Source organism: Galleria mellonella, unplaced genomic scaffold (genome assembly GCF_026898425.1).
Source record: "Galleria mellonella isolate WM207_F2 unplaced genomic scaffold, CSIRO_AGI_GalMel_v1 utg64, whole genome shotgun sequence".
Taxonomy (NCBI): Eukaryota; Metazoa; Arthropoda; class Insecta; order Lepidoptera; family Pyralidae; genus Galleria; species Galleria mellonella.
In genome coordinates this window covers 4,996,796-5,022,193 of record NW_026442133.1, presented here as the reverse complement: position 1 = coordinate 5,022,193, position 25,398 = coordinate 4,996,796, and the positions used below count along the sequence as shown (strand labels likewise).

General features: G+C 32.5%; 2 protein-coding genes across 12 annotated transcripts in view; one reads left to right on the top strand and one right to left on the bottom strand.

The window, feature by feature from the left end:
- LOC113512635 (disks large 1 tumor suppressor protein) overlaps window positions 1-21,201 on the top strand; it is a 50,113-nt gene extending 28,912 nt beyond the window's left edge. For 2 of the 11 annotated variants that reach the window (XM_031906934.2, XM_052900042.1), the window contains exons 6-22: window positions 3,463-3,492; window positions 4,869-5,099; window positions 5,777-5,857; window positions 6,350-6,598; window positions 7,644-7,785; window positions 8,552-8,844; window positions 9,728-9,861; window positions 10,705-10,824; window positions 11,275-11,398; window positions 12,067-12,175; window positions 12,430-12,471; window positions 14,207-14,275; window positions 15,838-15,987; window positions 17,174-17,346; window positions 18,343-18,452; window positions 18,536-18,627; window positions 18,924-21,201. In XM_031906934.2, coding sequence (XP_031762794.1) covers window positions 3,463-3,492; window positions 4,869-5,099; window positions 5,777-5,857; window positions 6,350-6,598; window positions 7,644-7,785; window positions 8,552-8,844; window positions 9,728-9,861; window positions 10,705-10,824; window positions 11,275-11,398; window positions 12,067-12,175; window positions 12,430-12,471; window positions 14,207-14,275; window positions 15,838-15,987; window positions 17,174-17,346; window positions 18,343-18,452; window positions 18,536-18,627; window positions 18,924-19,030 — 2,256 coding nt within the window. In that variant the 3' untranslated portion in view covers window positions 19,031-21,201. Of the gene's footprint in view, window positions 1-2,111; window positions 2,394-2,897; window positions 3,116-3,462; window positions 3,493-4,868; window positions 5,100-5,776; window positions 5,858-6,349; window positions 6,599-7,643; window positions 7,786-8,551; window positions 8,845-9,727; window positions 9,862-10,704; window positions 10,825-11,274; window positions 11,399-12,066; window positions 12,176-12,429; window positions 12,472-14,206; window positions 14,276-15,837; window positions 15,988-17,173; window positions 17,347-18,342; window positions 18,453-18,535; window positions 18,628-18,923 lie in introns of those variants that run through there. The other 9 variants (XM_031906939.2, XM_031906938.2, XM_031906941.2 and 6 more) reach the window with 9 other exon arrangements.
- Window positions 21,202-23,102: 1,901 nt separating this feature from the next.
- LOC113512338 (60S ribosomal protein L9) lies at window positions 23,103-25,097 on the bottom strand. The gene is given in 3 exon segments (XM_026896151.3): window positions 23,103-23,459; window positions 24,498-24,746; window positions 24,946-25,097. Coding segments are annotated over 2 exon segments (573 nt in total). The 5' UTR covers window positions 24,739-24,746; window positions 24,946-25,097; the 3' UTR covers window positions 23,103-23,127.
- Between the last annotated feature and the right edge of the window lie 301 nt (window positions 25,098-25,398).

The following is a 25,398-nucleotide window of genomic DNA, read 5'->3' as shown; positions in this document are numbered from 1 at the left end:
TGTAATAAGTATTTTTTTGTCATATTGTATGTCTATAGAGTAATTATAGTCAAGTCAAGTCATCATCATTTATTTGCATAAACATAGGTATTTAATTATATGGTATTATATATAAAAATAGTTAAGGTCGCTATTATATTATTATACATTTGTTATACATTATTTTATGCACACCTTTTTAACACAATGTGTATGCATAGTGACAGTATTATGTGCACACGCACGTAACACTGTCGCTGTTAAAAATACTTGCTATTATCATCACTTTAACCTACTAAACACTACTAAAAACTTGGACCTCCACAATTTTATTAGAATATATATATATTACATGGCGGACTTAATGATAAACGCATAAGGAAGTGTCAGACTACTCGAATGCGGTACTACTAATTATTGATATACATACATGCAAAAATTACATATATAAATGAATAAAGATATATGAATAACAAATATACTTACACATATATGATATATACTATATTATACACAAAATTGAGAATAATATAAAGCACTTACTGCCTACTTACAATAGCCACCTACATCCATCGACTCTTTGTTAAAGGAAACATTTTCTTAATGGGATGAAAATGAAATGATACTCGCTATCGGTATAAGTTAACCGGATATCAGTGAGGACGAAGTAAGGTCAGTTGGCCCATCATAACAAATTAAGTAGAAATTAACCACGATAGTTTCCAAGAGGACAGCATAGGGGTTGACCTGATCCTGACAGTGTATAATGCTTACAATGGAACCCAATAGTCTTCATTACTAATGAGTCATTTCTCTTGCCTAAATAAATTTTATTGTTATTATCGTAGCATGCAGCAACTTATTTATATATGACTGCAATTGTGAAACGCTGTGATAAATCGTTACAATTTTTTCTGAAAGTATAGTTCAAACTATATCCTATATATGGAAATATACAAAATACTCGTAAATAGGTTTGTCTATTTCATACGGAAAATTGTAGATACAATTTGTCGCTACATACATTAATTTATTAGATCGTGTATAGATAAGTATAGTCGTCATAATCCTTTGAGTAGGCTTTTTTTCAATGGTTACCCATTGAAATTGAAACCCATTAAATGAAATTGTAACCACGCCACCTCTATCAGTATACACTTGCGGGGCACCATTTGGCTCATTATAATTCAGCAATAATTAATTACGGTCGTTCCTGGGGGACCCGCGTGGAGGCCGACCTGCTAGCAATGGGGCTGTTAGATCCCATTACTAACAATCCCTCACCCTCTGTCCCCTTCGAGTAGGTACGTTACAGATTGTTGAGATTGGTACGAGTACCTCCTCAAATGTTTGTTCAAAGTTCGGGTATATCTGATAAAAAAAATACAGATCCTGTCTACCTATTTCGGATAACGGCATCATCATCATTTTTCTGACCTTATCACAATTAGTTGAGGTGGGCGTAATACGCTTTTATACATAATAATATTGCAGAAGGTTTGATTTTACAACTGGCCGCCTGTCTGGTGTTAACGCTCCTCATCAACGTCAAAAAAATTAGAATTTTAATTTACTCTAAAAAAATAAGAAATATATATACCGTAGTAAATAACGAGTATTCCCCTCTTGGGAAAAAAGCTAAGGCTCCCTGATAATAAAAATAACCATAAGGATCCAATAATAGTTTATTGAATTAAATGATATAGGTTAAAATGTTGAATAATTTTATCTTCCAATAGCTTGATCCGACGAGATTATCTGCTATTTATCAGCTATCTGAACCGAATGTGTAGTGTAGTAGTGGGTTCAGTTATACCACGAATATATATAACGCAAATATATTTAGTGAACTCACCAGAATTCGATCAATAGATAATTAGTTTTATTTGTGTATTGAGTATTACCCTTACCTATTATACAATACACAAATAAAAAATATCTATAATTATCTATTATGAATCTATCTACGTATCTACTTTGTTTATATTTTTAACACCAATCAGAGCCATCTTGCGGTGTAACTTCAAATTACAGCTAACAAATCGAACCGAATGTACAGGAACACAGGAACGTACTCAACAAAAGTTTTTTTTTTCACTTTGATGACGTGACGTCTGTGAACGAAGGTGGGTTTGTGAACGCTACATACAACAAGTGGTCGGTAATGGCGGATGGTTGGTGTTTCGCGTCTCGTAGTACTATTTATAACCTAAAATATAGTACAAGTTTTCGGCGATATGTACGCTAACGTTTCTTCGTTGTGTGAATTGGTGCCGTTATATATCACAATTGTGCCAATGACGTACGAACACTACATCGGCTGAGAGTATACTCCTCGTAGATGATATTCAGTGAAATGATATTGCACACAAAATTTTGACATTCACACTGCTGATAATTCGTATTCGTCGCAAGTAAGGCCATTTAATAAACACTAATCTATTTTTAAACGTTTAGTAATTTCTTTACACTTTGGGAACGATACTGATTCTTGGTGAGACTAATGCGACTTCTGAGTTAGTTTTGCTTGTAACAATCTGCTCTGTTACTAGCTGATGATTCTACCTACCTATAATATTGCCCATTCAACTTATTGCACACTAATAACGTAACACGGACATTTTAATTAAAGTTCATCGCTTTGACATTCATACCATCCTATCATCGAACACAAGTTGGTAACATGCCTAATAATTACCCAGCCATACATGTATCTACTAAAACTCGCTATCAGAAAAGGGCTCGGCTCCAATTGTTACATTCATTAGATAAGGATTGCTGTAATTTTTAATTAAGCTAACATGATTATTAGGCTTATTTTATGGGAAAACTCGGTAACGCGACAAGTATACGCGAATACATCTAAAAGAGGTCACTTGTGTTGAATTGTTTTGGTGCAAGTTAGAAATGGGTTCTAGGTAGAGAATGGTGCATGCAGAACATCGTCAAGTAAGGTGCTGACAATGGACACCAGTGTGTAACTAACAATGCATGAAGTGTACATAGTATAATAAGGACAACAGCATAAGTACCTGAAGGCTATGCACTCTGGCTCACCAAAATGACAGAAAGACGGAAGAAAAAAACTCACAATGGATTCCTACGCAAAGTGTCCTCCTTATTTAATCTTGAAACGGTAAGTCGGTGGTACATTTCCCGTTCATAAATGTGGGTCATGTAATAAAGTATCAGGTGGAATTTCACCATTGTTACTCAGATGTAAATAAGGAACTTTTATATTGCTATTTATTCACTAAAAATAATCTAACATTTACATTAATGTATCTTAAAATATCTATATTGATATATTTGTTGATTATGTACTATGTGAAAATTTCTACCACAATCTGTGATGGACATATTAAAAATTTAGAAGTGATTTAAATCCACTTAGTTAAAAATGGTAGACTAATGGATTTCTAGATAAAGTTGTGTTATCCCATTTAGTTAAATGTGGTTAACTTGTTTGTTATTACTTTTCAGGCTCACATTACATCACCTGAAATGAAGCAGGTATGTCTAATATAATAGATACTATATTCCTTTATATGAAACATTTTCTATATCCATGTCAAGGAAAATTTACATTATTTATTTATGATTTTACCATAGTGACAGTTAAATGTAGACAACTAAGTAAATTTGTTTATATACATCACTCGATTATAGTTATTTTCGTAGATATTACATTTTTATTGTATGACATCATTATTTATGTAAAATATGGAAATTATTTTTATGTAATAAAATTGTTTATATTTTCATAATAACATGTTAATTGACACTAAAATTTACCAACTCAGATTTATGGATGCCTGTTGGGATTACTAATCTTTGTTCATATCTTATGTACATTTTTGGAGTTTATTAATATGATCAAAATGTATTATATATTTATATGGGATTGGTTAAATGGTTCTTTTGACTCATTTCAAATTGATTCATACCTAATTTAATGACATCCTCCATTTTAATAACAATGAATTATTACTTTGTTTTTTTGAAAATGAATTAAATTTGAATTGATTGTTTTGTAATGTATATATTGACTAGTTAAATGATCAACATACCAGATAATTCATTGTACTGTTTAATAGTTTTTGATAATCATTAATTTGCAAATCAGTATCAATATTAGCTTTTATTTCTATTAATAATAGACATTATTAAGGATATAAAATTCAAGGCCATTCTTTTTCTGTCCTTATAAGGATATTTCTATTTTTTTTTTTAATTTATAATAATTATACTTGTTTCTAAGTAAGCATATCATAGTTAGTAAGTACCTTCTACTTCAGTTAAATATGCTATATTCCCATAATAAAACATATCTCACTGTCTAGGTTTGCATATACAGATGAATTTGTAAATACTAGTCATTATTAATGGATGAAAATGGAATGGTAACCTTGCTTACATTACTGGTGGGAGAGGGGGGAGAGGGTGTGTGCAATCAGGGTTGAGAATGGAATGAAAATGAGACTTTAGTTGGCCTAATGTAATGAATGTATTAATGTCAATTTTCAAAAGGGTTCACATGGAGGTCAACCTTATAGAAGGGCATATTCTTAGCAATGGAGCCATTAGTTCCTATTACTAACAATCAGGTGTAATAACTTTGCTCATATAATATTGTATTATTCCTTTGGAATTAGCTATCCCACAAGAATTTATTGATTTACTGTGATTAAAGTAATCTGAGTCTCCCCATCTCAAATTCTATGTCTATGCCAAATTTCATGATTGTGGTTGAGTTGTTAAGGCGCCAAGACTGAGATAATGATAAAAAGGAAATATACAGAATGTTATTCAACATAATCAGTACATAATGTATTCAAAATATTTATAATATTCATGAAAATAATATTGTAATTGTACATATATGAAAGTTACAGGTAAATGGCATTGAGGGGGGTGGCACTGAACGCACACAGGAGGAGGGTTACACATACATGAACGTGGTGCTATCGCGGGCAGGCGGCGCCGGGCTCGGGTTCAGCATCGCCGGGGGCTCCGACAACCCGCACGTAGCCGACGACCCCCACATCTACGTCACTAAGCTAATACCAGGCGGGGCGGCCGCCGCTAGTCAGCTGCAAATTAACGACGCCATATTACAGGTGTGTTTACATTATTTAAATCTGGACACCAGTGGCCTTGTAAAAACAAACCGTTCAAATATTGATGGATTTTTTAAAGGGGTCTTGCGTGTTACAACCTTTTTTATTATGTGATGTTTTAAATAGCCTAAACTGAATTTGGAGTCTAAAATCTTACTTAAATTATTGATTTGTCAACAGAACAAATTTTTTCCAATTATTTCTTTTAAAGTAGGTACTTGGGTTAATAATGTCTGAAAATTAATATTACATTAACGTAACATATTATTAGTAAGTATTGTTAAATTATGCACAATTATTTAAATTATATGTTTAATTCGAAAAGAATTTGATGACATTACGATTGACCGACTTTTGAATCGGCACCATTCAAGGATGAGAATATGCTTTCAATGACCTAGTCATTAATGATACCGTTGCAGTTTTCGTTATGGGAATCAAAGCATAGTATATATCACTGCATTACAAATATTTAATATTAAAATATAATGTACATAACTAGGCACGATAGAGTCAATCATCAATATTTAACATTTCAAATTATTAGCAATCTGAACTATCTCTGTTTGAAATTATTATTATAAACAAACTGGTAAATCGATTTCGCATAACTATAACATTGTATTTCTATTTGTATTAATCAAGGTCATTTATATTTAAATTATATTACCTACCAGGTTAATGACACGAATGTAGAACAAGTTACGCACGCCGAGGCAGTTGATGCATTAAAGAAAGCAGGAAACACAGTAAGACTGGTAAGTATAAATTAATAATAAACTATAAAAGCCCACTGCTGGCCTTACCATTCCACTGTTCAGTCTGCATGATAGAGCTATTTTTCCTTCGTAATCGTCTCATCCTGAAAATAAAAGTGTGTAAACATAATTTTTACTGTCACCTCATGAAAATAAATAATTATTTCTAAGTAATGCTTAAATATATTTTTTTCTAAAATGATAAATAAATTAATAATATTTTTTCCTTTCTGTTTAATAAAAAAGAATAAAAAATCACTGAGTTTTATTCCTATTTTTTATCAGTGATTTCATGATAGACACTTTTGTATATACTAGCTCAAAACCACGACTTCACCCCACCGTCTATCAAGATTAAAAAGCACCCAGGATGTGGTCCATCTATGTAATTTCAATCAAATGTATTTAAATAACGTCCGAATCTACAAACTTTCAGATTTATAAATAATCATGATGACGATATAATGATCATTGTCACAATTTTATTTGCAGAAAGTGAGACGTCGTGGAACTGAAGACACCTTAAATGTATCACAAATAACAAACAAAGAGGAAGCAGTTGAAATAGAACTTGTGAAAGGTGGCTCTGGTCTAGGTTTCAGTATAGCAGGTGGTCTCGGCAACCAGCATATTCCTGGAGACAATGGTATCTATGTAACGAAAATTATGGCTGGAGGCGCTGCGCATAGAGATGGCCGTTTGAGAGTTGGAGACAAATTACTCATGGTCAAAAATACCTCTGTAAGTACTTTAATATTAATTACTTAGTACCACAGTGTATAAGCATGTTGCTTTATAATTACCTTAAATAACAGGATTTGCTCACATCACAGCCTAAATAAAAAGAATAAATTTTCCTTTATCTGTGTTCAAAATTGTGTCCTTAGAGCATCATTTCTTAACCAGGGGGTTACGTTTGTTAATAAAGGGGGTAGCATTCTGTTGAAAAATAATAAGAGCTCAAAATATTGCCTTAGACATTTGGTTCTTAGAGACAAGAATTCATACTAAATGACTAATATTAGAATTATGGTTCGGTAGAAGATGATATTTTTTGGTGTGATGTATTTGATGTGGAATTAGTGAAATGAATCAATATAAAACAACTATTAATACCTTATTAATATGCTAGGAACTGGTTTTGACAAAACAAAAATAGTGAAACCAGCATTCCTATTTGTTTGTCACCTTGACACAAATTTGTAGGTATTGTCTTAGTTTGCAAGTAAAAAATGACAATTGCAAAAAAAAATTAAAATATTTCAATGAGAGTTATTTGAAGACTAAAAATTTCGGGTGACATTAAATCTGATTTAACTGAATTTTGAAGAGCGGTTTTTTGGTGCACATTACGAATTCGTAAAAAAACGAATTCGGAAAAACCGCTCTTATAAATCTTGGCCACATACACATCAAAAGGAGAAGTTGAACAAACTGTGAGATTGTTCAGGAAGATTGAAATTTAATTTGTATTTCTTTTTTATTATTATTTATTCCACCGCCATCAACTGTGATATTAGCTTTAAAATTGAATAAAAGTATCTTGAGTGTCCATCTTATATTTGGTTTCTTTGTGTAATGATTTATTTCAAATATATTTTAATAATTTAAATGTGATTTGTGCATTATTTGAGAAAGCTAGACTGTGTGTTTTTATTTTTATTTTCGTAATAGTTTTAATGAAGATTTTAAAAATTACAATTTAAACAAAATTCCATTTGTCTTGTCAACTAATTTATGGTATTAATTTAATAAATGCCCTAAATTAGAAATTATTGTTCTGTAGCGTGGCGATGTGGAGTTAGACAATGTGACTCATGAAGAAGCTGTCAGCGCTCTGAAGGCGGCTGGCGAGCGCGTACAACTTCGGCTCGTCCCCGGACCTAGGCACGGGCAGCCGTCGCCACGGACATCACGCGCAAACACACGTCAGTATCACATACTTCTGGCCCTATCCGACCTGTCCAAATATTTTGCTAGAATTACTAATTCTATCGGGTCTTTCTTGCTCAATAAGGAATGACGCTGACGCAAATATTTAGCTAGAATTTGTAGACACTGACATTTGTTTTCTGTCGATTAGTCAGAACTGCTAGGCAGCTCTGGAAGGTTAAACGAATTATAAAATGTTTTGCTTTTCATAACTAGTCGAGTTTAATAAGTCTTTCGCACTGAGGGCGTACTGTCAAAGAATTAATACATTTACATGGGTGGAATTATTGATCCACTAGTTCTGATGTCCAAACATTGTTAGAATTATTACTTACCTAAACTTTAAATTTTATTATGTGTGTGTTTCTTACACTCATAGTCTTGGTGAACTTAAAAATTAATATAAATCCAGGTATTAATAAATTCTTGCAAAACAACGGATTTTGCAAATTGTAGTGCTTTCAAAATTTACTATGCAATGCATGTCCATATGTTGTTGCAGTAGTATTTATGATCCGTTAAATTGTTTCACAACATCTCATTAATTTCGATGTTGGACTCCAATTCTGTAAACATTTTGTTCGTTAACTAAAACAAATGTCTGTTTTTAGCACTAACTATCATGTTGGTATGAGTCATTTAGCTACAATACAGCATACTCTCGTAACATATTCTTATTCTTTACCTTGCTTCTAAAAACAGCCAATTTCCGGTTTTATTATACCGATTATTAATTACTAATTATTCATTATAAAACCACAGCCTCAAGCACCGCGAATTCACTGCGGCGAGAAGAAGGCGCCGAGCGAACAGAACGAGCGGAAAGTGCGGACAGTGCAGAAGAACCACGCGTGGTTGAACTAGAGAAGGGCAGCGCTGGTCTCGGGTTCAACATCGTCGGTGGTGAAGATGGACACGGCATTTACGTGTCGTTCCTACTCGCCGGCGGACCAGCCGAGCGATCCGGCGAACTGCGCCGCGGCGACCGCCTACTCGCCGTCAACGATATTGACATTACACACGCCACGCATGAACAAGCCGCCAAGGCTCTCAAGGTACTTGTATATGTATTTATTATTAAAGTTTAATACGCCTACTCAATGTAAAAGACAGACTTAACACCATATGTCATTATCTACCAGTGAATTATAGATAAATGTTAAAAATAACTGATGGTGTAAGGTAATAATCAATTGAACTTTTTACTGCATATTAAGTATTGATGAAATAATTATTAAAATAAACAAGATAACTATAATTCAGAGCAGTATGTTGACTGTTGCTAATGAGCTGAACGTAACATACGTGTCCACGTCTCGCCAAGAATAAATAACGCCGGCAGGAAACAGCTTTACCATGTTTACTTCTATGAATTTGATTTGTTCAATCCAAGGAATATTAATATTGCACTGACACGAGAGTAAACCTTATTCATTGCAAAAAAAAATCAAATCGGTTCAGAATTAACATATCACGTAATGTTGTAACACAGACAAAACTACATTAATGCTATAAACAAATTTACAACCTCCTTTTGGTAGTAGCTAGCAATTAGTGTCAATCAAATTATGTACGCATTTATAACCGACTACCATCAATATCTATCAAAAAAGGGAAGTAGTACACGTGAATGACTCATTCGAAAGGTATTTCAATTACGAATTAGGTTCAATTTGTAGTCAATACTAATGTTGAATGAATGATTCATTCAAATGATATTTGTATTATGATTAGACTAAATTGATAGTCAATATTAAAGATAGAAGCTCATGAATATGCGTCACTCATTAAAATTATGTTTAAATATTAAATGAAATTAGGACTCATCCCAAAGTTGAGTTTAAGAATAATAATTCAATTGAAGTCTAATTATTCAGTTAAATGTAAATTTATTGGATAATATAAATACGTCCATTAATTATTCAATATTGTATACAGGGCACAGGACAGCAAGTGAAGTTAACAGTAGTATACAGGCCTCAAGAATACAACAAATTCGAAGCTCGTATCAATGAACTCAAACAGCACCATACTCTTTTAAGGACGTCACAAAAACGATCTTTATATGTAAGGTATGTAGAGTGATTTTTAAATGTTTTGTAATATGATCTTGTTACTAAATATATGTTTCTCAAATAAATTATTTTGATGTAGAAGAAGATTGAAATCATTAAATTATGTTCCACAAAAAATACTGATTTCAATTGTGACATTTTTGATAAAATTCTATAAGACCAATCTGTAATCTATTATATCCTTTCAGATAAAAAAAATAATTTTTCAAATTGGTTTACAATTGATGGAATTAAAAGGTAACAAACATTAAAAAAAAAAAAAATAACCAAATTTAGAACTTTTCTTCTTGAAGTTTTAAATTCTTATCGAATAAAATTCAAATCTCAAGATTAAACATGTTCCCAGTTACACCATTGAAGAAATATTATCAGTGGGAAAAGTTTTCTATCTTGTACATCATTTATATTCTTTATGGGATAAAAATGGAATAAATATAGAAAATTCGTTGTTAGGGTACTAGTTATCGGGGCTGATGTCAGAGCAATTGGTTTATCATGACCAATTCACTAGGAATTAACCATGATGCTTTCCAGGGACGCCTCTGTGAAGTTTAATCTGACATGAATATATTGTTACCAATGGAGCCACCATTGGTAATATTGTCTTATCAGAAACTAATACCCATTAATAACAACCCCCTCCTACGTTATTATTTATTCTGTAATAAACAATTTCTGATATAACCACCATGTTACATGTTATAAATTTTAGGCAATGAAAATGGTTTTAATAATTTTGTTCACAAGGTTTGCTTTTTAAATGTTTTCTAATACGTTTTAAACTACATTATACCTGTGTTCTAAGATTTATTGTCTTACAAATGATTATTCTATTCACAGAGCACTATTTGATTACGACCCTGTGAAGGATGACGGATTACCTTCCCGGGGGCTACCATTCCGCTACGGCGATATTCTTCATGTTACCAATGCATCTGACGACGAGTGGTGGCAGGCAAGGTACTATGAAATACTTTATAACTATTTCATACTTAATCCTACTATTTCGAGTATTATTATTAAGAATTAGAATTCAGTTCCTGTATAATTCAATATGGGATTCACACAAATTCTTGTGGCAGTTGATGGGCTCAAAAAATAATTTTATTATTATTTTTTTATTTCATATTAGGGACCAATTGTTATCAACTGAAAATAAAAATACTTTCATTTGTATCATCAATCAAAATGACAATCTATTTTGTCTGTAATTGCAAACTGACCATTGCTTCTGCAAAATGTCTGTAAATACTATGGATTCTTTTCTAACTCTGATATGAGCAAAAATTCAGCGTTGTCTTTTTACTGAAAGTCATAATTTAAAAATATAATCAAACTGCCAATTAGTTTTTAGCATTTTAGACTCCGGTTATATTATTATCTGGCCTAACTTTTTTTTTTTAATTACAGGCGGCTAGACAAGACGGACTCAGACGCAATCGGCATAATTCCATCGAAGCGGCGCTGGGAACGGAAGCAGCGCGCACGCGACCGACAAGTCAAATTCCAAGGACAGGGGACACCTATTTCAACGGTATTTATTTATTTAAAGGAATACCAACAGCATATTGCATTATAACACATATAACAAACATTAAATACAATATTAATGCACATGCCTATTAAAGGTATTCACAGCATTTACTTTAACGTAATTATACAGTATGAAGTAGTAGAAGTAACAATTATAAAAAATTAGATAATACTACACTACAAATATTTTAAAAGTTGCGTTATTAGTGGCTTAACCTTCGTGAATTAAGATAAAAAATATGCTATCTTAACAGATAGTGTTAATTCATATATCAAGAATATGACTTATTCATATATCTAGAATATGGTTTATTCATATATAAAAATTCATTAAAACTCGCCCAACCATTTAAATGTTACAAATATCCAAACACTTTTACAAACTCAACTTTCATGGGATTTCTTTTATACAATTTTGAATCATAAACATTCAAAAAGAATATTGTTACAATTATTATAAAATCAATGGTCCATATCTAGCAAACCAGTATTTGCAAACGTCCTATAAATCCATTTTGTTATTATATTTTATTCATTAGCCAATATATCAATACTTACGTCAGTAATTTAAGTAAAATATAATTTCTTCTAAATAAGATATAAAATATTTATATCTGTGACCCTAATTTGAAATGATATGAAATTGTATTTCCAATACATTTTTTACAGAGTCAATCAACTTTAGAAAGAAAAAAGAAAACGCTATCATTCAGCAGAAAATTCCCCTTCATGAAGAGTCGAGAAGATGGCAAATCAGAGGATGGTTCAGATCAAGAACGTAAGTTATATTGATTAGAAACACGCTCATACCTGTATGCTTTACACCAAAGTTATTCCATATCGCTATACATATATGGACTGTGACTAAAAAAATACTAATTAAATATCTGTAATATGCTCATATTATAATTTATTATTTTATATTATATACTATGGGTATTAAAATTAAAGTGTCAATACTGTTTCGGAAATAATTCACAAGTTTGCTTTACCACCGCGTGAAACAGATTTATACAATTAATTTTGTTACAGCTTTCATGCTTTGCTACACTCAGGAGGATTCTAATGCGGATGGTAAGTGCACAATATATTTATATACATACTTATTACATTCGCTACTTTGCTGTTCGTATGTAGGTCATTACGCAGTTTTTTTTCATGCGGCTGCCAATAACCACTGTATTCAAAGTTAGGTTCTTTATATGGAGCTATTTGCTTATTCTAACCACAATACTATTTTACCATAATAAAAATAAGAAGGGTTTATGTATTATTATTACTATTATATATACATATGTTCCTGTTGTATTAGTAACTAAGAAACTTGACAGACACTTTGTTCAATTTCATAATATGATGATTATGAAATGAAATGGATATAATTCAAACATTGAAATGAAAAAAATGAGAAATCGTTTTAAATATAAACATAAATGAACTTAATATTGTGCTGTCTATGTGCTGGCACAAAATAAAACAACTATTGTTGTCTGCATTACGAAAATATCGTCTTATGTAATCTTATACCAAAACAACAGGATCACAGAATCCAATGACTAAGAAAAAAAAAAATAAAACTAGGAGACTGAGTTTATATATTTTTACACACATTCTTTACTATTATATTGTTATTCAAATACCGGATTTGTGTGAGTAAATTATCGCTTGTAGTGTTTATGGAGAAGCATGGTGATGCCTATACAATAGGTTTAGCAATAATTTACAGTATCGGCATAAGTTATTATTGTCGCTTGTCGAATATGATGTTGTAGGCGACCCAATGACAAGCTATGTACTCATTACGTTTTGTGTGTTAGATAGCCTTAATTTTAATCGACAGCTGCTTTGCTACAGAACTGTGTTTATTTTTCAAGTATGTAAAAATCTACAATATATTAAGACGCCGTCCATACTAAGACGCATAACATCTGGATATATTGTTATATATTCGGGTTTTTCATTATTATAATTTTATGTAATACAAAAAATAAATTATGAATGGTGATGGTGACATATTAACTTTAAAAATGTCATGCAGTGGTTTTTAATTGTAATGATATTATTTATACGAGTAGATCTTGTACATATTGTTAATACGTATAATTATTAATTAAATTTTTAAGTGATGTCTTTAGTTTACTAAAGTCGTTTTTAAACGATAATAATGAAATACCACAATTGTTGTCAAGAGATCGTATTATAGTGACTCTTAATTGGCTGGGCTTCTTAATACAATAACGTTATTTGAAAAATGTATTTCATTAGCATTGAAGTATATTTGTATATTTGAGAGATCGAAATCGAAATCTCTATAATACTGTATTTAATTTTTACATATAATAATTTATCTCCTTTTATAATTGCAATAAAAATTATTTCAATATTTATTAAACACAGTTGTATGGTGAAGCGATGGCTTAGACGATACGATTCGGTGTTCCACATGTAGTCTATGTTGAAACAGAATGGGTCGCAGCGAGCACACGGATTGGTTTGAGACACGTTCGGCCGCCGTCCCGTGCTTCTAGTTGCCTAACCGGAGCCAACATACATGTTAACATTCATGATAACGTATTTTTATTTGCTCTTTATGTTCCTAAACGCTACCTACTCATGACGCTGCTAATTAATTACATTCTACAGTGACTACGTAATTACTGCCGGCAGTGTTATAATCCCTGTTAGTTTTGATATTGGCTTCTGTCAAATTAGTGGTTCACCCATTCCAGTCCCGTGTCCATGGTGCGGACATTTTTCATATTGCACACCTTGTGATAAACTTGTGTAACGTTAATTTTTCTACGTGTAGGGGAAATCTTGTACCGAGTGGAACTTCCCATGATGGAGGAGATAACGCTCATTTATCTCGAGGACGAGAGTAAGTTTTGGGAGTGAGGCGTAGCTTGCGAGTGCCGTAGCCGATACCTTACCTCCCGCATTCTGGTTATGATCATCAATTAGAAATGTAGTTTTCATTTCAATAACACTCCAGTTTTTTTTTTATTATTTGTCATACTTCCTTTATGTTCAATTGTTTTAATTCATACAACGCGATGATTCTAATAGCCTCTCCGCACTCGAATATTATCATCCGAGATCACGAAAATGTTTGGATCATGTTTCAAAATTGTACTATCACTCCGCGCTCACCGGTCCACGGTCCGCAGACCGCGACCCGCGCACAGTTAGCGTCGCGACGAGTCCCATCTGGGCCCGCGAGCGGGGTGGGTCAGGCGGGGCGGGTGGGGCTGCGGGGCCACTGGAAGCACACGAGGACACGAGAGCCACCGCCGCTCTCTCACACTACTCGTAGCTGACGCTTCGGGCGCCGCGCATGTCGCAACTACGCACGCGTCCGCGCGCTTTGCCTTTAGTTACACACTACGTCACTAGTCACGAGCATGTTCAGATGTAAGATTCGACCTCACGACATACTTCATTTGAGCTTGATTTACGTTTTCAGAATTACGCTGTGCTGGTTTCTTTTTAAAATTAGATTTTGCTTCAGATGTTAGGGATGCTGTAATTTTTTTACTAGCCTTGCAGTCGCTGACATATTGTTGATTACATAATGTGTATATTCGCTTATTAGTATACCTTGTTAAAGGCATCATTCATGACAATGTATGAGCCAGAATTAAAAATCTCAAAAGTTGATGGCTCACTAGTGTTGTTAGCATGTTAGCATTAGAAATTGAGTATTGTATGTTATTTCATTAATATAATATACTATTTAATTCTGGCTATATTTTTTAAGATTGACGTTTTATTCATATTTGCCGTAATATGTACAGAAGCATGTAATTTATTTACGTAATGTTTCGATAGGTGTTTATGTAATTTTTCTTTAACTTGTTCTTTAAAAAGTATATATTAGTTGTAAATGACTTTTATATAAATGAAATCTAAAAATGTACTTGCAGTACAAAGTATTTCAATAATGGACCATAGCTATTACATAGAATACCTAATTTATATTAGTAAATTATTGCGCTTATAAAGTCTGTAACGTCCTACAATCATCAGTTGATGACCGAAGTGACTTGACTCATCTCATAAAGATCAGATCACCAAGGGTAAAGTCAAGACACTCATGCTGTAGGTATTGCACGCCGAAAATAGAGAGCACGCATAGCACAATTTGTAATATTAACCAATATTCACCGCAAATGAATGCATTGAAATGGGATAATGGTTCATTTATTACAGAATTATTTTTATTGTAAAAAAATATGATCATTTCATGAAAGTAATTAATTGTACATAATTGAATCTGAACTCAGAAATATAAATATATTTATATTTTGAACTCGAATAAAGAATATGGGCATAAGGATGCATAAAATTTAGGAATATGTATAGCTTTTTTTTTTAAATTTGGTGTCTAGGCTTTGTTAACAAAAACAGGAGTGGTGTGTATCTAAATATTATGTTTTACAGGTCAAGATGAGACGGTGCTGTCGTATGAGACAGTTCAACAGTTAACTATTAGTTACACTCGACCCGTGATCATACTCGGGCCGCTAAAAGACAGAATAAACGACGATCTGATATCAGAGTTCCCCGATAAGTTTGGAAGCTGCGTACCTCGTAAGTATCGCATGAAAATTCTATATTTTAACTTAAATAGATATAATTAGAGTTCCGTACCATAAAGGTACTAAAAAACCTATATGTTGCGACTTTGTCCGTCTGTCACAGCGCTATATCTCAATAACTACTAATACTAACGGTTTGAAATAGTTTAACATTTAGTAGACACACACATATTGCAATAGAAATAATTGAAAACAATTTCCATTGGTTTTACTAGTACAAGTGGGATATCAGATGAAAAGACTCATTTGTACGCTTTGAAACGAATTTTTATTTATTTTTATGCTATATAGTTGAATACAGTATGGAGTTCTTCAAAAAGGGTATAATTAAAGTTTCTTCAGGATCGGCAACGCGCACGTAACAACCCTAGTTGTTACGTGCAGGCGATCATAGGTTACAGTGATCATTTACCATCAGATAGCTTGTTTGCCAACTTTGTGGTTTAAAAAAAAATCTGTCTCGTGAAAATACGAAACTCTCTACATGTGAGTTCAACTCCCACCTGTCCGGTTTTATTTTAATCTTTATATATCCAAGCAATCTATTTATACAAACTTATTACGTTTTATTGTTTTGAATTCTTGTAAATTTTGCTTTAATTGTTTTAGTTAACCTTAATCTATCAAAATCGTAAAAAGGAATCATGAAAAGTAATCCTTTCCTTGATCTTTTTAAAAATGACATAGATTGAATTGTTACCTGTGAAAATTGATGCATGGGCTACCTGTACCGTTTAGTGAATTTTAAAGATAGCCCTGTATACTGTGTATGTAATGTATGCATATATCTTAAGAATGTACGCACACATCAACTGTATCTATGCAAGTTATGCAACGTCACTTTCGTACAGAAAAGTTATAACTCCTAACTAATAAGAACAAAATTTTGCGTGGAACGTAGAAAACGTCTTAATTTTAAATTTATTATAAATATGATGAAACCAAAAAGTAAATTAATTGATTTTGATATAAATTCTTAATATATTATTGTAAACATTGTTTCTCTATCTCTATGTAATATAAAAAAGGAGATAGGTAAGTTAGAAAAATGTCTACAACTATTTTATGTCAGTTAGAAGGTATTTAGAAATTAGTCAAATTTACATAAATGAGTCAAAGTACCTATTATTATCTTCATTATTTATAAATTATTTCATTAATTGTAAATTATTTAACAGACACGACGCGACCCCGCCGTGACTACGAGGTGGACGGGCGCGACTACCACTTCGTAGCAAGTCGCGAGCAGATGGAGCGCGACATACAGAACCATCTGTTCATCGAAGCCGGCCAGTATAACGACAATCTATATGGTACCTCCGTCGCCTCCGTACGGGAGGTCGCCGAGAAGGTATTACTGTCATCCTTTATTGCAACCTAACTAGTGGTTAATTTACACTTTGTTAAATAACAAGTGCTGGGGAAAATAGTTAAGTAAAAATGATTGTTTTTAAATACAAAATGTTCATAGTGTTTAGTACTCTTTCCATTCTCATTCATCAATAACTAAACTACTAAACCGATTTTGTTAAAATTTCTATGGGACCAATTTGTAAGTATATAAATTTACTGGGTACAGAAGAATAACACCTGAGTCCTCAGGAATGGCAACGCATGGGGGGTATCATGAGCGAAACAGTATAATCTGTTATGTTCATGGTACTGCTCATGTCTATAGGCGACGGTTACCCTTTTCCATCAGATGGGCCGTCAGCTTGTTTGCCATTCTAAGTTGTATAAAAAAATTCTTAATCCAGATAAAAAGAAATTTCCAAATCGGTTTACAACTAATGAAGTTATGAGGTAATAGACATGAAAATAGTACTACCAAATTGAGAACCTTCTTTTTGAAATCTGTTAAAAGTAATAGATTACTAACGAATACGCTTAGTTAGAATATTCTTATTATAAATTAATTTTATGCACAGAATGTTAATTAACGAAGTCAATTCCTTGAAACTATTGTTAGTATAATAGGGTGTTAATTTTTTTTATTAATATTATAAAAATGACAACCTGTATCTTACCAACGGCACTACGTAATAATAGGTATGTACTTACCTTGTACTGATGTATGATAAAAACTTATTTTCCTTATGCCATTAATAACAATAACCACCAACATCATATCAGCCGGTAACTGACTACTGCTGAACATAGGCCTCCCCCTTGAGTGGTCTTGCCAGTAGAGTAACCACGCCTAATAACAATAACCGTTTCAAATAAAATTATGATACTTTTTCCTAACAATAAAAATAAATATATTAACAATATTATATATTTAGTATTCTATAAGTACATGTATTCATATTTTTTCCGCAAATAATATTGTTCGTTAATTTTTCAGGGCAAACATTGCATTTTGGACGTGAGCGGTAATGCTATAAAGAGGTTACAGGTGGCGCAACTTTATCCTATTGCCATATTTATTAAACCAAAGAGTGTAGAATCTATAATGTAAGTATATTTTATACATTCATTTCTGTTTCAATCCACATACTTGTTTACTTTTACTACATACACTTTATTTTTATATATAGGGAAATGAATAAGAGAATGACTGAAGAACAAGCGAAGAAAACATATGAACGTGCATTAAAAATGGAACAGGAATTTGCTGAATATTTCACTGGTCAGTATAAACAATTGGATATTTTGTATAAAATCAAGTACGAAAATGCACAACTTTTATTAATGCTTGAATTAATATATCATTACGATGCCACTTCCTTGTACTAACTGGGTTACCTTTTGAATTTCAAAAAATTTGTTCCATGTGAAATGTTGCCCAATTTTCTGAATAGTATCATTAAGTTTCGTGTACTCTCTATTCATTCCGTACTCTCTATACATATATCTATTGAATGCCACCTATATTTTCGTTATGAACAAAAAAATATGTAACAATTCTAATGTTTGCACCGACAGCGGTGGTGACGGGCGACACTCCAGAAGAGATCTACGCGAAGGTGAAGGCGGTTATAACGGCGGAGAGTGGGCCAAATGTGTGGGTGCCTCGCCGAGAGCCTCTCTGAGTATCCCCGCTCCGCCTTGACCCACCACACCTCGCCCCGCCCCGACCCTGTACTCACCCTTCGCCCTACACCCGCGTACTTACCTAGTACCTACACAGTGCCTCAAGTTAACCCACGATCTTTCACCTGTGGAGTCGTTTTTCATTGGTAGATCGTTGACGTTAATCTTCGGTGTCTCCGTACACGAGTCCCACGGTAGTGGAACTAAGTCGGACCCCTCCGTGTGTTTCGGTCACAAATGTTAGAGTAGAAGGAGTTGGGGGCCGCGTCTTCTCGATGCGGTATAGCAATAAACGTAGCAGCGACGCGAGGCCCCGTCGCCGTATAAGCAATATTGTTCGCCGCAACCGGCGTCGCCGGCGGACGCTCTACGCTTTAGATAGTCGTCTCGTTATGACACCCCTAATTCTATAGTTTGGCCATCGGACTTATATCACTGCTTATTGAAATCTTATCCGAGTTTATTTAGCATAACAAATTATTTAATATTTCTAAATTAATGTAAATTTTCACTTGTGCATAAAGTTGTTTGTTGAGCAGAATACTATTGTTAGATAGCTTTCACCGTAGAACACTATACGCTTATGTTATCGTGCGAGTATAATAACTAGCGGCAATGTTTCGTCAAATGCAATGTATTATAATCTAAAATATATTATTTATTTTACGAAATCCACTATTTGTGCTTCAATTAACTGTAAATTTATTGTATATTGAATAAATTTTTAAAATGGTATTCATGTTAATTTACTCAGGTTGCTAGATACATTTTGAATTCGTCATCGTTAAGAATTTACTATACTATAATAGAATATACAAATAGTGAAGTTATTGTACGAGACGAATCACGGTGCACCGGTGATGTTTAAAGCTATATATACCCACTAGTTGTATACTTATATTATGACGCTGTGTAGTCGATCCCACCTCACGCATGGCTAGGCTAAGACGTACATAATCAGAATTATTTGCTCAAGCGGCAATCTGTATTGTAAACATTGAATCTCATGAAATTTTGCACACCCATGTCCCGTTGACACATTAGGTCAGGTGCAAGTTGTTTGTTGATCATTTTTATAGTAAGCAATTGTGTTATATAGTGTGAAATGTCTCACCAATTAAATAGTGTTTGACATTTATTTATTGAGAATTTTATTTTCTTACGAAATAATAGGATGCCCATCTGCAAATATGGCGATAAGCATGGATATCTAATGTTTTTAGATTGCCTGTTAACTGACGTGTTTGTTAGTTTTCTTTTATCGTTAATGCATATTTTATTGTATTGTGAAAAGTGCTAGTGAACATCCTTTACAGTCATAGAAATAGAAAGTAGGTCAGCTTTTTACATAGAGCTCGTATGTCGGCGTTTTACATTTTATATAATTTATTCTTCACTCCAACAACCTACATGCTAAATCCTAAGACTGTACCCACAATTTAATAAAATATTTAGTTATTTTCATTGTTCGACCTTCTTTCTATTTCTATATTACAGCCTACTTATTGTTCAGTACCCAATATATTTGTGAATACCTGACTGCTCAGTACTGAAACATAAGATATGTAAAGGTTGTTTTATGACATTTACTCTCATCAGTATGTTATCAACGTGTACTTAATTTTATTCAAGCGTAAATATTTTTACTTATTTTACATGACAAATACAGGTATACTGTAGGCAATTTGGAAAATAGAGGAATCATGACTATCTTCACTGGATTTATCCCGTTAGATTTGTCGGCGAGTCATAAGACAATGTACCAAAGAGCTGTTCGACGGCGCTAAAACGGCCAACTTTTTTTTTAATTATTGATTTTTGGGCTATTAGATTACAAAGTGTAGCTGGTTGTGATTCCTTCAAAAGTTTTATTATGTAAATAATAATAGTAAATAAAATTTATTTTAATTAAGATTCTACTGATGTATTAACAATGATATGAGAATGTTTATTTTAATAGCTATTTATTTTATTGTTTAAGTAGGTATTTTATTTAATTAATTGAGCGTGTTAATCTGTGTAAAGTAATTTAGTGTAATTAATGTCTTTTTAACCCCTAGTTATCTTTTAACACATTTTTAACTTCACCCATATTTGCAGATGTACAATGTTTATGAGTTAGTGATGTTCAATAGAATAGTTTGAATAAAATTATTTACGTTGAAAATTCTATTGTTGTTTCTTTCATAATCTTTATAGTGTTCCTATTAGGAACTTCCTATTCTATCATTATGAGAGGGGCAATCCAGATACTGTATTCTCTGTTAACGTACCTTAAACCTTATCATATTTCCACGCCCCGGATAACTTTATAAATAAAATCGAGATCTTTTTTCGAAGGTTCAATTTATTCCAACGATAGAAAAGTATAGTATTACAAGTACCTATAGTATAGTATATATAGAAACTACAAGTATAGCATTACATTTATAAAATGTAATACTATACTTGTAGTTTTAAAATATTATTGGTAAATAATACAGTCAAATCACCCCATACTCTATAAAGGTAAACAGAGTGCAGGATGACTCCACACCAGATGGAGCGACACTCGAATACATTGCATGGAGTTAATGGATGCAAATGGCTTAGGTAGGACTGTTTCTTGTGACAGTCTATGAGGGAAGCCTATCTTCGGCAATGGACAGTTGACGGCTGAAATAATGATGAAATAACTGATTTTCGTGAACTAAGAATTCTTCGAGTGTGTATCGAGCCTAAACCCAACGTGTCGAAATCAAGAATTCGACACGTTGGGCTAACTGACCTGATTTTATCTTCACCTGCCATCACTCACTGGTGCCTCGCCAGTGTATACCAATTGTATAAATCATTCCATTACCAATATGTAAATATATGTGTAAGTTATTTATATACCCTATCTTCACGCCAAGTCTCTTGCGCGGTAGGTAGAGAACGTTTTATTTAATAAGTAATAAATATTCAATAGTTTATACATCATTTCAAATATGAATATTTTCCTGCTTTTTAGGGCATGATGTTTTCAATATTATTTTCTTTATGCAATTTAAAATGGCAAACAAGCTGATGGCTCACCTGATGCAAAATGATAACCGTCGTCTTTACATATAAACAATACCACGGAAATAATAGTCGCTTATGACACTTCACGCAGTGCCACTCCTGAAGACTAAACTGTCAGCTAATTGTCAAATTAGCTAAATTTTTTTATTAGTGTTCTATATATTTATACGACATAACTGTATTTAATTCACAGATAATATATGTATGCGATTTAATTAAATGAATGGAAAGACAAGTCACTTAGCCCATTGTGATGAATATATCTGTAATTCAGCACGACGGTTTATAGGGGGGGCCACGTGAAGGTCGACCTGACAGGGCATATTGCTAGCAATAGGACCAGTAATCCGCATTACTAACAATTCTTTCTCGCCCAAGACTAGATGTTATGCTTTTGTACTCTGTAATTTTATTGCTATATCCCACCTTTCAAACCGAAATACAGCCATGCAAATAACTACTTCATGGCAAAAATACGTATGGGACGGAAGTACCCAAGCACAACTTTTGTAGTCTCCTTCAATAGTTTTAATTTTTGAACTTCATTAAAAAACACTAATGATAATGGTTTTCGACATCTTCATCAGTGATCTTTATAATAAATTTGAACCATTTAATAACAAATTATAGGATCTGACAATATTCTCTATTCTTAAAATGTGATGTAATTAGCATCATATAGGTAGGTATTCTAATTCAGGATTTTAGAAGTTACAAGTTTAGCTTTTCAGTAATAAAGTAAACAAAAATATAAGTTCAAACTATTATTAAACTTTAATACAATATTAACTGTATTCTACAGTTTCACCCACGCAGCTCAGTATAGAAAGTTTCTTTTGTATTAAGATAAAACCTATCTGTGTACCAAATTTCATTCAAATGCATTCAGTAGTTTTTACTTCAAAGAGTAACAAACATTCTCAAAATGTTCTATGTAATGAAATGGAAGTCAAAGATAGCACTTAAAAGGTAAGAAGTAGGTAGGAAGTAACATATTGCATAGTCAATGAGTTAAATAAAACAATGTTTCTGACTGTCTTATTTAATAAGCTTATATCTCATCCACCACAACCGTTGTTTTCTCAGACACATATAAACCATCTAAGAATTTTCTGATATCCTTATTTTTGACGGTTGTGGACTGTTGAATCAGAGCTGCAGAGCTAGAAACATCCTCCAGGGAATTTCCTTCAATGATCAGCTCATCCTTCTGTTTGGGAGAGTTCACTACAGTCACGCCAGGTGCCATTTTAACTCTCCTGATGTATTTTTCACCCAAGAAGTTACGGATTTCAATGACGGTGTTGTTCTCAGATGTGACACAGTTGATGGGGAAGTGAGCATAGACAGCACGCATCTTGTACTCGAAACCCTATGTTACTCCTGAAATTACATAAAAAATATTATAAGTAGGTATCTAAGCTAATTAGATTTATAGCTAGTATTATTGTATACAGTTTACAATTAAACTATGAAAATATAAACAAATAAGACAATCTGGTTATATCCAAAAGTAGTACCAATTGCCAACTTACAGAAACCAGTCATTATAAAGATGGATTACAGTTTTTAACTAATTTTATAATTGTCAATTACAATATTTTGTTTGCAAAATGTATGCTTAAATAAAACTGTCTTATAATGTTTACTTGTTCACAATTAAAACAAATTACCAATTTATTTCTTATGAATTATAGTACCAGTATGAACAAATATTCATAACTATTAGTTATCCCTACAATATTCCTGAATCAATATGTATAGCATATACCTCAACATTTTCCATTATACAATTTTTCTCCAAACATCACTTTGTAGTGACAGTTATTCCATCCATTTCATTTATGGAAAATAAGTTAACCCTCTTTATTAAAGCTTCTGTTTATTTATTTTTATAAAGCTACCAAATTTACATAGAATATGTACCTACATATTTTCTGTTTCATATTAATTCATTTTCTCAAACATATCTAAGAATGTACATACTTTTTCCACTATTTTTAGTTATTGATAAAAATAAATTAATTACTGTAATGTAATTCTGTACTAAACATATTACACACTTTCACATGACCGATTCTTTCATTAAAACAGATGTAGCTTTAAGATATATTCAATTACATTTATTTATGAATACTTCATCAATTATTCACCAACATCCATTGAACAATAATATATTATTGATTTTCAATACAGATATTATTGGAATAATTTAAAAAGGTCCTATTAAACTGTCAAAAAGATTGTAATTATTTTAATTGTGTTACTATTAGTACGTTACGTGTGCGGTTACAAATTATGTCTAATTGACTAACCAGTGATATGAATTTCGGCAAAATTACATCTAGCTCAGTAAAATACTGTAAAAAAAAATCCCAACCGACAACCCATACACATAAGATATAAGCACCGTTTATTTACCTTTAATCATGTTTTCGACATGAGAACAGACTGTTCTTACAGCGGCGAGTTCTTTCTTGGAGCCAAACCATTTCTCTACCTTAAGTAAACGAGGGTTTACCATGCGAATGTCAACAGCCAAGTGTTTGAAGTTTCTCTTCAAAACTCCTCGAGGACCTTTCACTGTTACCAACCGCGATTTCACATGGACTGTGAGACCTTCAGGGATCTTCACTTTTTGATTTGCCACAATTTGCTTCATTGTAAGGCCTAAAAACAATTTACACTGTGAGACCTAACCTATCAAATATTTGACAAGTTGTTATTATTATAACTAAACAGAAATAACGGAAATATCATTAAAGATATGCAAAAATTAACTTTCCATAACGGAAAACATAAACAATATATTTATAAATACAGCATTGAATTCGATTTAATTAGATTATTTAAAAATAAAATCACCTACTTTCTTTGACACAAAGAACCGAAAAGACAGAAAAGTGTTGCCATTAAACAAATACCAATTCATTGAGTAGTACCCTAAAGGGGGTAAATAGGTACGAAATCAAATGTTACACTTTATTTACAAAATTTTGTTAGACAAATTGCCATTTTTTACGCATTCTGAGTATCTTCGATTGTTCAAACTATACGATTAAATACAAAATTTTAAAAAATAAGCAATAGTTGGGTATTTATATAAAATTTACTTATCCCTATTGATAATACATTAAAGCTGACCTGAACGGGATAAATAGGGAAAAAGGCATAGGGATGTCAAATGATATTGTATTAAGCATATTATGATGGCCAGTAATGCCACACAGGCTTTTAGGTTATTTATATGGGAATAAAGTATTCAATAATATCGTAAGAAGATTTTAATTGTCAAATATGATTTTTTGTAGTGTTTTGGACT